The following is a 13,532-nucleotide window of genomic DNA, read 5'->3' on the forward strand; positions in this document are numbered from 1 at the left end:
GCAGTTGTCATTTATAGTTCGGTTTCTGTTTGTGTTGCATTGTCGGTTTTTGTTTTTGTTGCACTTCAGTGTTTCTGTTGTTTCGTTGTCAGAAGTTTGTCTTATTAAACATGTTAAAGGACAAATTAATTAAATTAAATAAATTGCAAACTTTATAGATATTTTACTTTTTAGTGTTATTCCATCATGTCGACCTCATAATAGATTAGGGTCTTACTGCTTTGGTGCGAGTGCAACTAATTATTTTGTTTACGAAACGTGTCTGGTGTATTAAAATTTTAAACATATTTATTTAGTGTATCCCTATGAGTGAGTGCACTCGTGCTTGGAGTATCACCAGCATGATGGTCAATGTCACTGTGCTGACATGAAATATAATTCGTAATACCGCAGCTTTGCTTTGAATCTGCGTAAATGAATAGATTCAATCATTTAGAACACTAAGGTTCTTCCTCTGGGACTGTTTGATTTTCCATGATCCTCAAATTCATTATTGATATGTCCGTCAAACTGATTGAACTCAAGCTGAAAACAATCACTTGTACACGCAACGTGCTACTTTTGTATTTGATTCAGTACGGTAACTTTGGGGTGTTTTTGTTCATTGTTCATGTTATGCTCAAATCTATTTTTATTCAGGATGTTAATAAAACAAAGAACTTCTCAAACATGTTAAATCTATGATAGATACCTGAAAATTTAAGTCTTTAAATACTTTACATGCTCTGCTGTACTGCTGTTCTAACAAAACATTGGTCTTGTTTATGAAAACCACTTTACCTTTAATTAAAAAATATAATAATTTAATTAAAAAAAGGGTGTAAGCGTATATTTCTATTAATGACACTTATGTCATGTTCAATGTCAATTTTAAAATATATGCATTTATTTTTTTTGTTTATCGTATGAGAAAAGTATCGTATAATTACCTTCCGGGTACTTGATCAGATGGTCTTCAATTATATGGTAAGCAACATATGTCTTTCCTGCATTGGTTCCGACACATATGATTGTGTTTTGACCTGTCACAGCTATCTCAGCAAGCTCTTCCTGGTATTTTCGCAGTTTGATTAAACTTGGTATCCTTTCTGTTGATCCAAAGAAAACATAGCTAACTTTTGATAACGGTTGTATGTATATCAGAGATTGCTCGAATGCAAATATATATATATGTTTATTAAATTTAAAACTGAAAGATAAGCGATTTAATTATAAATATTTTTAAAATACTGTAAGTACCTAGCTTTAAACAATCAAGCATGCAACTTTCTCCAGTATCAATATAGTATTTCCACTATTTTAAAAAGAGCTATGAATTATAAATAACGCTTTTGAAAAATGTTCATTAATTTATATAAATCACTCAAAAGTACTTCTTATCATAGGTAAGAATAGCCGTTTTAAAAGTCTGATTTTGTGTTTTCATCTTTCCCTGGTTACTATTGATTTACTCAACATATATAACAAAATTGTAAACAATCAATTAATCAAGAACCCCTTGTCATTATTGTCATTGGCCCTCTACAATAAGATTTAAACTGTGTACCTCTTGATAACTTTTTGGATTCATTTAATATTGTAGTTTGTGTTTGCAAGTGAAACTCATGAATATAACCTCAATATTTTTTGTCAGTTTTTTAATATATCTGCTGATAAGCTTTATTTGTGACTGTTGAACAGAGGTATAATATTGCTGCCTTTATTTCATACAGTTGACACTTAATGCCATATTGCAAAAACTGTTAAAATCTATCCAAACAAAGTTCAAATAAACCCTATTTGAAAGATCCTTGATATTTTTGATAATGGATATTTCCAAACAATTGAAGGATTAGGACACGAACATGTTATGACTCCAGGAGCGTTATTCTGATTCGAAAGTTTTTCAAATACTAGAAGGTATCAATAATCATCAATATAAATGCAATACTCATAAAATAAACACGTGATACATGTACATACCAGTGATAGATAGAACACAGCTACTTGTTTTACTCCCAAGTTTTAGGGTATATGTTCCACTATCTTCATCGGTAGATTCAGAAATGACAAGCTTGTAGACCTGAACATGTATATCATCGATTATATCACTTAAACATTCCTGTCTGACTTTCCTGCCGTATAAAATTTCCTCGTCATTCTTCAACCATTCTGCTATATACTTCGATCCACTTACAATACATTGTAAGGTTACTGTGTTCCCTTCAATACATGTCGTCTCTTTTAGAGCTTTTATGAATACAGCTGCAAACGGAAAACAAACAGAGTTGATTGCGAATGAGAGCAGGTAGATGGTGTTTTAACAAACATTCTTAATATGGGGACAGTCCTCGGGGAAAGTTTACGTATACCGGTTTTTTAAGACCATTTTGGCACCCGTCATATCTGCGTTCTCTTGATTAAGTTGTTCTTTTTTGTTCCTTTTTTTTTTTACTAAATATAAGTTCTATATAAGATGCGAATTAATCATAACTGAAATCCCCTTTTACATCATAAAGATAAGAAATACAGATTTATCATATTTCTTGAATATAAAACATTGTGATACGTACCGTTTTCATTTTCTTGTTGATCCGATATACCCATTCCTGTAGATTAATAATGCTCAATTTTAATTTAGGTCACTTCAAATGGCTAAACAAGAATAGCATATTGAATTACATTTGGTGAAATCATATAAAGGGATAAACCCTATCATATATCTTTACAATGAATGTTCTGTTCTGTTTCTTAACGAAAAAATATAATGTAAATTTTGATGGTATACGAATTTGCTTAAGTCTAAATAAAACAGTCAATTTCCACTCCACAATGGCGTGATTCCTAATCACCTAATATAACTTATAATCTTATTGCAAAGCATACAAACATGTATCACTTGAAGAGCAGAATCTGCTGACCCGAAGATCATCAGACCATCCAAGGTAAGGTGAGGTGCGTGCTGCACACGGCAGTCTTTAATTTTCTATCCAAGTTTTGTATTTCTTTTATTGTTTTTGATTCACCTTTTATATAAGGCAGATGTACGGACTATGTCGATAATAAAAACGTGATCAAATTGTTTATATGTACAAAACCTTATAGTTAGACACTAAGCCCTGTTTACAAAAAAAAACATTGTATCTTCCCATGTCTGACAGAATTTTGCTTTTACGGTAACGCATATGCATACCCAATAGGTGCTCCTTTAGTTGTGAAATGTGTTTTTCATACTCTAAGCTTCTACATCGCCATTCTTCAATTTCTTCTAAGTACTTTCGTTCAGTATCCTCATCCATACTGCAATTTCGCAAATCTTCGACCTCCAAAACAAATTCGTTGTTCTTTTTATTACAAATGATCTGTAATCTACTTGCAATTGCTCCAAATTCATCAAAATAGTCGTGCAATTCCTGATCGCTGACCTCTGTGTTTCCTCTGTGTATTATCTTATTTCTCCTCCTTCGACATCTTTCTAGGTCATCACCTGTCTTCATTTGATGAGGTTGAGGATCAATTTTAGAATCCCATCCATTAGTTGGCTCCAGTGTAGTGTAATGAATGTTTCGCAGGATTGTATAGATAAGAGGAATATCAAAATCCTGGTAAGATCCTTTGTTAACTGCATCTTTAATTTTTGTCCAATCTGAAGATTTAAGACGGCATAATAGCTGATAATTTTTATTGCAGCTATAATCAATATTTCTTGGGTTTTCATAGTACAACAAAACTTCTTGAAGGAACCGGGGTATCAGATTTTGTGCGGCGTGCCCAAGGCGTGCATAGTGAGTCTTGTAAGATATTCCAGGATTACCCAGTGTAGCCATACCAATAAACAAATATATTCTTTCCTGAAAAAAAATAATTACTAGTAACAAACAATAAAACAAGACTGTTTTTGGGAGGTTTGGCTAGCCAAAAAACTACGTTCAACAATCCATTTATTTCTAAAATTGTCCTGTACCAAGTCAGGAATATAATGTTTTATAAAATAGTCCGTTTTGTATGTATGTTGGTGTTTGTTTTTGTAGTTGTTAGTGTATTGTTCTATTGTTTTCCTTTTACAGTTGATGTGTTTCCTTAGATTTAGTTTGTTCATTGTTGTTACCGGATTTGTTTTCACTTAATCGATTTATGACTACTGAACAGCAGTTTACTGCTCCCATTCAACATAGAAAGAATCATAAATGCCAATTAGATGAACTTGTGAATACAATGTTTATATCCTGAATGTGAAAGATATATGTTGACAACATTTCACATACAAAATTCAATTTTTGTTCTATTGCCGATTCTAATATTTTGGGCCTTTTCTGTGTACTTCATCATTTGAAGGCATTTAAACTTACCTTGAACTAGTAAACACTGTCATGATATTACCTTCAGTAGGTATTGATTGTTGTGACATGGTAATATACGAATTTCGTGGTATAGGGTTTCGTCATCTTAACTTTTGCCAGAAAAAACAAAAATATTTCTCTATTTTTTCAAACCTTAAAATTAAAAGGAAACAAATTTATCTCTAACTAATTTGAATGTCGATAGGTAAAAATGTAAATGCATAGAAAATGATATAATATTATTTTCTGTTAAAACAAAAATCATTGGCTTCTAATAATATAAAAATGTCATCAAAGATACCAAGTTTATAATTTAGTAGCCAGATGAGCTGCATTTCTAAACAATACAAGTACGGAACCTTTTTTTCAGTGGTTGTCGTTTGTTGATTTGGTTCATAATTGTTTCTCACTTATATAAAATTGAGAAAGAAAATGTGTCAAAGCGACAACAACCCGACCATAGAACAGACAACAGCCGAAGGCCACCAATTGGTCTTCAATGTATATATATATATATAAGACACAATTATATCATGTATATCCCATCTTCTTATATCTATCGACAGTGGATCTCATATTGAAACAAGTAGAAGAACAAATCAATTATGATGTTAATGAGCATTTGTAAAATATGTGTTTTGATTAGAACTTGCAATTGACTCATATAGATCTACTGTGTCCACAGCATAGGCGTCGTAATGGCATCCTTAATTTTCTGTACTAAATATTCCATATAACATATACTAATCCATTTACCAAGAAAATAAATACAAGTTTGAAAGGCTAGAATACTAGCAACCGCTGACGAGTTATACATTTCTATGCCCATCCGAAAACGATATACATTCTTGCTTGCAATGGCAAGACATTTACAGTGAAACTTTGGTGTCATGTTTGTATACTATTTGTATACTATAAGCACCGCCCACTGTTGGACTGTTTTAGTGTATTGGTGTGGACGAGTGTTGTATGAACTTTTGTGATCTCAGAAATGTATTGCAATCGCATTGCAATAAATGATGATTTGTTCCGTCTGTGAATGTTAGATAGTCTCCGATCCGCAACCCACTTTCTGCTCATAGACAAACATGAAAACCAGGATTAACTCAATTTTCGACAAGTTTATATCTTGAATGTGAAAATATGAAACACACAAAATTATCCATAGAAAAATGTCAATAATCAGTGAATGCACGGACAGTTCGCAATTCTGAAGCGTAGGACGATGTATTATTGCTGACAATGCGTTATTCTTTTAGGTGTACAACAATGTACAAGTCACCAGCTGATTGTGTTCTCTTTTTTTTTTTAACTACTACACGGGCCTCAAAGGATTTTAAATCGAAAATAAATGCAATAAATGCAATAAAGGCTAGCTTTTCTGTCTTTCAAAATAAGATTAATGTACAATATTAATTGCAGGATAAACACAGCTGATATTTGAGGCCAGTCAACAGTTATTGTCTATTATGTATGTTTTAACATTCACGTCAGTATGAAGGTGTTTACTAAGTTTCTAAACATTTGAATCAGACGAATGCGAATGACGGACAGAATGAATTTCAGAAAACCTGCTTAAAACGAAAGTGAAAGTAAATATATATAACTTTTTAAGTGTGAATATATATACACGGATATAAAATGTTGAGAAATTATTCGTAAGATTGATCATTTAACAGACTTCAAATGCTTAAGGCATGATTGACTACTCACAGTTATATTTGTTCTCCATATTAAACTTAATATTGATCTCTGTCTGTCATAACCACAACAAAAATCACGTGATTTTACATTTTTACATTGCATAATATATAACAAAACAAATGTATTAGCAAAGATCGGTAGATACGTCACTAATTAGTCATGAATATTCATTTATCAGTCACATGACCGCACCTCATGCAAACAACTCGGTAATAACAATGGCATCCATTCAAGATTGTATGTAAATAAATTTAACTGATGAAGATAGTAATCGAGCAAAAATACATTTAAATGATTTGGAACTGTGGAAATATCCAACTAAAGAGATGAAATTAGTGCCGTGGTATTAAAACTTTGGAAAACGATCGGAACTTCTACAAAGGCGAGTGACCTCGTTACGATACGCCTATTTCTGTTGTTGACATGTTTTACCTGAGCTTCAAATAGTCGATCCTTTAAATATCGGAGAGTGAACTATGTCACCAGGCTTTGATTGGAAGTTGACAGTCTATGACACACCTTTTTCATTGACACAGTGACTATTATGGAAATTATATGCAATTACACACACAATTCTTTGTTTACATTTACGCACATGCGGGGTTTGTAAAACTTAAACTTCTCGATAGGTATTGAAATGAAATGAGAGTTTTACTGGTTCAGTACCAGTTACTGTCAATGTTTCTTTATTCTTTTCGAATATATTTGTACTGGGACTATCTTTGGAAATATATTTGTACTGGGACTATCTTTGGAAATATATTTGTACTGGGACTATCTTTGGAAATATATTTTTACTGGGACTATCTTTGGAAATATATTTTTTACGTCAAAAGGGGTACCAAAAGTTATGTCAAATACCACATTATCCTCAGACTTATTATGGTTACGATATCGCGGACCAGTTACCGTCACTTAAAATTATCGGACCACCTAATCATAGTGTATATAAATAATGAATGTCATTTATGCCATTCGATTTTTAGAAGGGAAGTAGATTTGAGAGTTTGTGAAACTGTCAGCAGCCGTTCCTTGTTCATGTCGATTGTACACCCCTCTCACCTGCTCACGTAACGTAAACACTTTTCTGAATTGCCTAATATTATTGCATAACACATTTTTATTTAGAAATTTGTAATGAATTCACTGTGACATAAAACTTATTTCAATAAATTCAAAGAATTCATATGAATAGAAAATAAATACAGAAAAGACAACAAGTTGGAACAATGTAACTGAAATGTGACATTTTATTAATGTGGTAGAAAAAAAACGCCTTTGATCTCCTTACGCTAACGATATATACATGATATATCTTGAATCAATGTTACATGTGACTAAACGCAATGTTTACTGACTTCCTATATACTTTTTTCTGTTGAACTATCCATAGTTTTGTTTTAAAATACAGTATTTATAACCTCATGCACGTTATTGTTTACAACGAAAACGATTTCCGCTTGCATGACATCCGGGCATTTTTATCAATGATGTCATTCTAAAAATAACTTTTAATTTATTTATAGTACAGTCGATCTTTTATAAAGATGTGCATGATATAGTTGATTAAATTATTGAACATATCTTTACTATTAAATGGTACATAGTCGCATTTATCATCTATTCTTTTGACTATTCAGTTTGGGTATTTTGGGAAAAAACAAAAAATAAAGGCGTCCGGAGATTGTTTCCGGACTCAAGACCAACTTTTAAGTCGTAAAAGACTTCTTGTTTAAACTTGCACAGCATTTTCATAAGAGTGAATCAGTACTCGGGGACAGGACAATAATTTTCACGTTGAACGAGACTCTCTATCTAATATAGGGAAAACGGTACTATTTATTCTGCCATAGACGACAATGTTAACATTTTCTAAATTTACCACTTTTTAAGATAAAAACCTGGATAAAACAGTTATATGTTGTGTTAGTACTTTATTACTCTGTTTTAAAAATTAAAGCCAAATAGTATATTATTCATAGATAAATAAAAAATATATTGTACCCTTACATCCAATCACAGCGCTCCTAACTTGACCTCCTTCACCTGCCTTGGGTACACAAAAGGCCAACCTAATGCAGGGAAAATTAAATACTACCGTTTTCCCTATAGCGGTGATCGCCTTGGAGGAGAAACTTGAAATTGATTGCTAATAGTAAATACACTTTATTTATAGTATACGTATGTTCATCATGTTCATAGTATACAACAACGCGAAAATAATGTAATTTAACAGAAAACAAAAAAATAACGGACTTTGCAAAAAAAGGGAGAGGGCTTCAAAACATTGTCATGCAAGTAACTATAAATTTTGATACCTTTTTCAGAAATTCTCCAGTTATTAAAAATGCTTAAGCATACTTTCAATGAAGCTCTAAATGACCACGATTTCGCGGGTGTGTTCTAGTATACATTCATTAAAGAAATAAACTGCATAAAATACACTTAACTGGTGGATAAAAATCAGCAATATGGATTCCACTTAAAACAAAAAAATCACATATCATAATAAAAATATGACATGTATATATATATATATATATATATATATGTATATATGATACATCTGATTTGTTTTGTGTTTTAATGCCACGTTTAAGCACCGCTTTTTGCTATTGTGTGGTGGCCAGTTTTTTATCGGAGGAAGCCGGAGTACCCAGAGAAAACCACCTACCTTCGATAGGAAAACTGACAATCCTAGATTGGAGTTGCGTGCAACCGCACGAGCAGGCTTCGAACTTAAAACATAAGTGTTGACTGGCTAATAATTACAGTACACTGCTTAGGACACTCGGCCACCGAGGCCCCTACATCTGTAGATACTAAATCATTAAAAATTTGAAAAAGACATTAACTATGTTAAAGCCGTACGATGATATCATATAGTTGTATTCAATCGTACTATATTCTTATTTCTAAATATCTTGTTTGCATTTTTTTATTTTGTTGACACTAAAATGCTGTTTGTTTAATGTCCAGAGGCAGATGTTTGTACACTTTTCAGACGAGATATTTCAGACATGTATAGGTTTTACCATAGAACGTTGCGCTTTCATAAGTTGACATTAGTTTTTGGCATAATATTTGAAGGAAAAAAATAACGGGGATTGTAAGTCCTGATAATAATAAAAATAAAAGATCGAAATGGTTCGTTAAACGCTTGGTTTTATGCTTGTTTGGGTTATTGTTTTTATTATTTTTTAGAGGAGAATACGTCCTGCAGATTCCACGGCCAGGGCAAAAGTTTTTTCAATGCGATCCTCAATGACCTCTGATAGAAAGTATTTAATACTAATAGTATCATTGCATTCTCAAAAGCCGATGCTAATTAATCCGAGAACTAAACTAAAACGGTCACGATACATAGATCTGTAGTGTTCATTTTCACCCTTTTAAAATCTTGCACTGTAAAATTCAATGAAAGCAGCAAAGGTTGACTTTGAGGAAAGGACGGACGTACGAACGGACGAACGAACGAACAGAACGAATAACATAATACCCGTCTACTATCGTAAGTGGGACATAAAAACGGTGTTTCTTTCTGCCTACGTATTTGTCCTATTTGCTACTTAAACACTTTTTTCTTTGTATTGTTTTCAAAACAACCTGGTTTTATAGCTACAGACATAATAGGTAACAAGAATATGTCACCAGTACACGGATGCCCCATTCGCACTATCTTTTTCTGTGTTCAGTGGACCTTGGACATGGGGGGGAATCTAAAATTAGAAAGATCATATCATAGGGAACATGTGTACTAAGTTTCAAGTTGATTGGACTACAACTTCATCAAAAACTACATCGACTAAAAACTTTAACCTGAAACGGGACAGACGGACGGATGAACGGACGGACGAATGAACAAACAGACGGACACATATACCTTGAAAACATAATGCCCATAAATTGGGCATAGGAATGTCAAAAATTGGGGGTATATCAGTCACGGTTGTGTTATAATCTAAATCACTATGAAAACAAACAAATATATCACCTACAACAAAATAAAAGCACATTTGTAACATTAAAGACAAGAAAACAAAAACTTACCATATCACAATAACACAATGACGGAATGTATAAGTACCGAGCCACGTCAAATGGATATTACCAAAAATAGACTAAACAGTAAAAGTAATAATGTATAAAGACAAATACAAGATTACTATAATAACACGATGCTAAGATGATTTAAAAACAACGTCGGTATCTAAAATCTATACTTTAAGACCATCATGTAATATTTGTGAAGTTGATAAGAAATATTTATCAAGAAGATTTTGGAATCTTCCGATGAACATTTTAAGAAAAAGAACGAGATGTTATTCAAGCGACCCCTGGACCATCAACTTTCAAATCTTGCATGGACCCTCTTTTCTTGGTTAGCTAAAAAAAATGGAAAATTCCAGAGGTAACACATTCATTAAATATATTTACACATGCAGGTAAATATCTGTTAAATATGAAACCCTCCCACGTTTCTTATCTTGCACAGTGTATGTAAAGTGCGGATCCTAAAATATCATTTTCACTGTATATGCCAGAAATTTTTGATGTAGAATGGTAAATAAACAGACGACTTTTTTTTTATTTTTGAAGAAAATGAAGAAAATTAGTTAAAAAGTATATGTTAAGAAACACATAATACTAATAAAACAAAGTAAGAGATGCGAACGGGTTTTTTTCGCGCCTAAATCCAAATAGCTGTGAAATATATACCAAAATAGGTGAATATTTAGGACATTTCACGAACAGATCGTGCAGGTGTTTTATAACTAACAGGTAAGATGTTGTTGCAGAAAAAATATTCATTTCAACACAATTATTAAAGTTGTATAACGTAGAATAGGTTTTGTCATTCAGTTTCTTCATATTGAACTGAATTCCACTATGATGCTTTCTTTATGCGAGTCATGTTTACTGTCGAATAATGATACTATTCTTTCATTTTCACTGTAGAGCGATTCATTAGTATTGTATATGCGGCGCATTTTCACTGTATGATATATTTATTTTTTTATCTATTACAGGGTATTTTTTTAAGCATGTAAAGCAAGACTTTAGTTAGCGTGCTTGCTTTGGTTTTTTTTTTTTTTTTGTACAATCATTATGATAACACCCAATTTAATTCAAATATAATAATTATATAAATACAGGTTAAACTATGCCGATACATATTGTTTAAAGATGTCAATCTTATTTACAAAGTTTGTATAAACAATTATACAAACTAAGCAATCAAGTCAACCAAAGTTTTGCTTTACATGCAGTAGGAAATTAGCTGTAAAGCCTTAATTTAGCCGACTTGCTCAAACAATAGATAAAATAAGAGAAGGATTTGATAAAATTTAACTTACGGAGGACAGTTTGGTTTTAAAACACTCTAAATAAATTCAATAGAAATAACATTTATTTCAAATGTATTCCATTTTTAAAATTTCTTATGAATCGTATAGGGATCTTTATCCTTGTTTTTTTTATCCATTTCCATATCCTTGTTTTTTTTTTATCCATTTCCATGACACTTCACCACTCATTACGTACATCTTGATAAAGATTGAATCGTTGGTTTTCCCGTTTTTAAAAAGGTTTTACACTGGGTCCCTTTAGAAGTTGCTGTTCGGTGTGAGCCAAGACTCCATGTTGAAGACCGTATTTTGACGTATAAAGGTTTACTTTTATAAATTGTGACTCGTTTTGAGAGTTGTCTCATTGTCACATATGACATCTTATCTATCTGTGGCTCAACCCGAAACGAGACGGGATAAAAAGGGATAAAAACACACTTTTTTAATATATTTATAATGGGCTTAATATGAGTCAGAAAAGAGTAGAATAGTGGGTCTCGTTGGGGTATAAGCGTGACGCGGAATTGCCGATTTTGTTGTAAGCGTGACACGTGATAGTCAAATGATTGTGTCGTGAAAACGAGAAATAAAGTATAGCGGGACACGGAAAATTTAAAAAACATGAGAACTGCATAGTATAAGCGGGATACGGGAATCTGACAAAGCAGTAAGCGGGATCAGGGATCAGACCCCCCCCCAATGAGACCCCAGAATAAGATATTTTTGTTATCTTCATCCTATTGTTACAGTCATGCCTACAATAACAAATGTATCCCATGCATGCATTTTTATAGACAAAAGACCTTATGGATATTTGGGGTTCTTTGACATGCTGAATCTAACCTTGTATCCAGTTTGGGGATTTTTACCAAGTTACCGAAATAGCCCACATAGAGGTACAAAGGGTCTAAGATCATCAAACATGAATTGTAGCATGCATGTTGTGTACAATTACCCAAATGTGCATTGTTTGACCTCTGTGGTAGTATCCACTCGCGGATCTAGAAATTTTTATAAGTAGGGGTCCAATGACTACCTAAGAGGGGGCCCGCTCCAGTGATTCCATATAAAATTAACCAAATGTTTTCCCAAAAAGGGGGCAACCCCCTGTCCCCCTAAATCCTCCTCTGGTATCGAGCTGTTCATTACGGATAATTTTTTTTTTTGTATCAAGGGTGCTCTACTTCACGTACCAATGCAAACAAAAAAGTTCGCCCACACCTTACATTTCATGTTTTAATGACTGTGGATAATTTATGTCACATACCGTTTCACCTTATACAGTTAAAATCATGCAAGCAACAATCGAGTCAAGAACATTTGTTCTACCAAAACTGTCTTTTTCAGAATATGGAAATTGAAGCAGTTGAGGGTACAACTGGGGAAAGTTAATCTTTTATAAGCTTTTCTGTCACCATTGCGTTTCAAGATGCATATTTCTCTGTTCGCAAGTGTATTTATTGCGTGGAAGATAACGTCTTCAAATGTACTCGTCTCTATTTTACACAGACTGCACTTAAACTCCGCAATATCAATCTTTGACTTAAAAAAAATACAGAAATATCTTTTAATTTTTTTTCAAATCAAGGAAAAACGTAATTTGAAGAATACAATATGACATTTTGAGAAGCGTTTTTGTTACAAGTTTGAAAAGCTATATATTTGGTAAAGAATGAAAGAGGAGTTTGTATTTCAATTTGAAAATACATTTATCATAAATTCTAAAGCCATCAACTAAGTTTTTTCATTTGTTTCAAGTGCATTTATCACATAATTCTACAATAAAAATTCCTCGCATCTTCGAAAATTCCACATCAGAAATGACTGCACTAACAGTGATAATTCATCGCATCTATAGTTAAAATGGATCGCTTTCGAAAATCAATATGCTATATTATGTTGCTTTTATAACACTTATTTGAACTTTAATGCTATGTTTGTACATAACAAAGACATATCACAATGAAAATATGTAAAAACTTTCCTTCAAATCAATTAATTTGGTATTTTTAAAACGTAAACAAATACAGTTTTCCCATGATCCTTTATTCTACAATAGACATACCCGCATATGACAGTGAAAATGAACTAGCTGGATTCGCACTTTATATACACTGTTGCACTGTCGTTAAAATTTCTACTTTGGGAAATAATTGTTGTT

General features: G+C 32.5%; 1 protein-coding gene across 3 annotated transcripts in view; it reads right to left on the reverse strand.

The window, feature by feature from the left end:
• LOC143044807 (ATP-dependent RNA helicase DHX58-like) overlaps positions 1–13,532 on the reverse strand; it is a 46,084-nt gene that overhangs the window by 12,282 nt on the left and 20,270 nt on the right. Inside the window, exons 1-6 of one of the 3 annotated variants that reach the window (XM_076216974.1) lie at positions 6,033–6,140; positions 3,173–3,830; positions 2,553–2,588; positions 1,963–2,244; positions 930–1,088; positions 692–780 (exon numbers count right to left, since the gene is read on the reverse strand). The exons of 1 other annotated variant lie outside the window; for it this stretch is intronic. In XM_076216974.1, coding sequence (XP_076073089.1) covers positions 692–780; positions 930–1,088; positions 1,963–2,244; positions 2,553–2,588; positions 3,173–3,830; positions 6,033–6,125 — 1,317 coding nt within the window. In that variant the 5' untranslated portion in view covers positions 6,126–6,140. Of the gene's footprint in view, positions 1–691; positions 781–929; positions 1,089–1,962; positions 2,245–2,552; positions 2,589–3,172; positions 3,831–4,328; positions 4,454–6,032; positions 6,141–13,532 lie in introns of those variants that run through there. One more of the 3 variants, XM_076216975.1, reaches the window with a different exon arrangement.

This window comes from Mytilus galloprovincialis, chromosome 9 (genome assembly GCF_965363235.1).
Source record: "Mytilus galloprovincialis chromosome 9, xbMytGall1.hap1.1, whole genome shotgun sequence".
NCBI classification, from domain to species: Eukaryota; Metazoa; Mollusca; class Bivalvia; order Mytilida; family Mytilidae; genus Mytilus; species Mytilus galloprovincialis.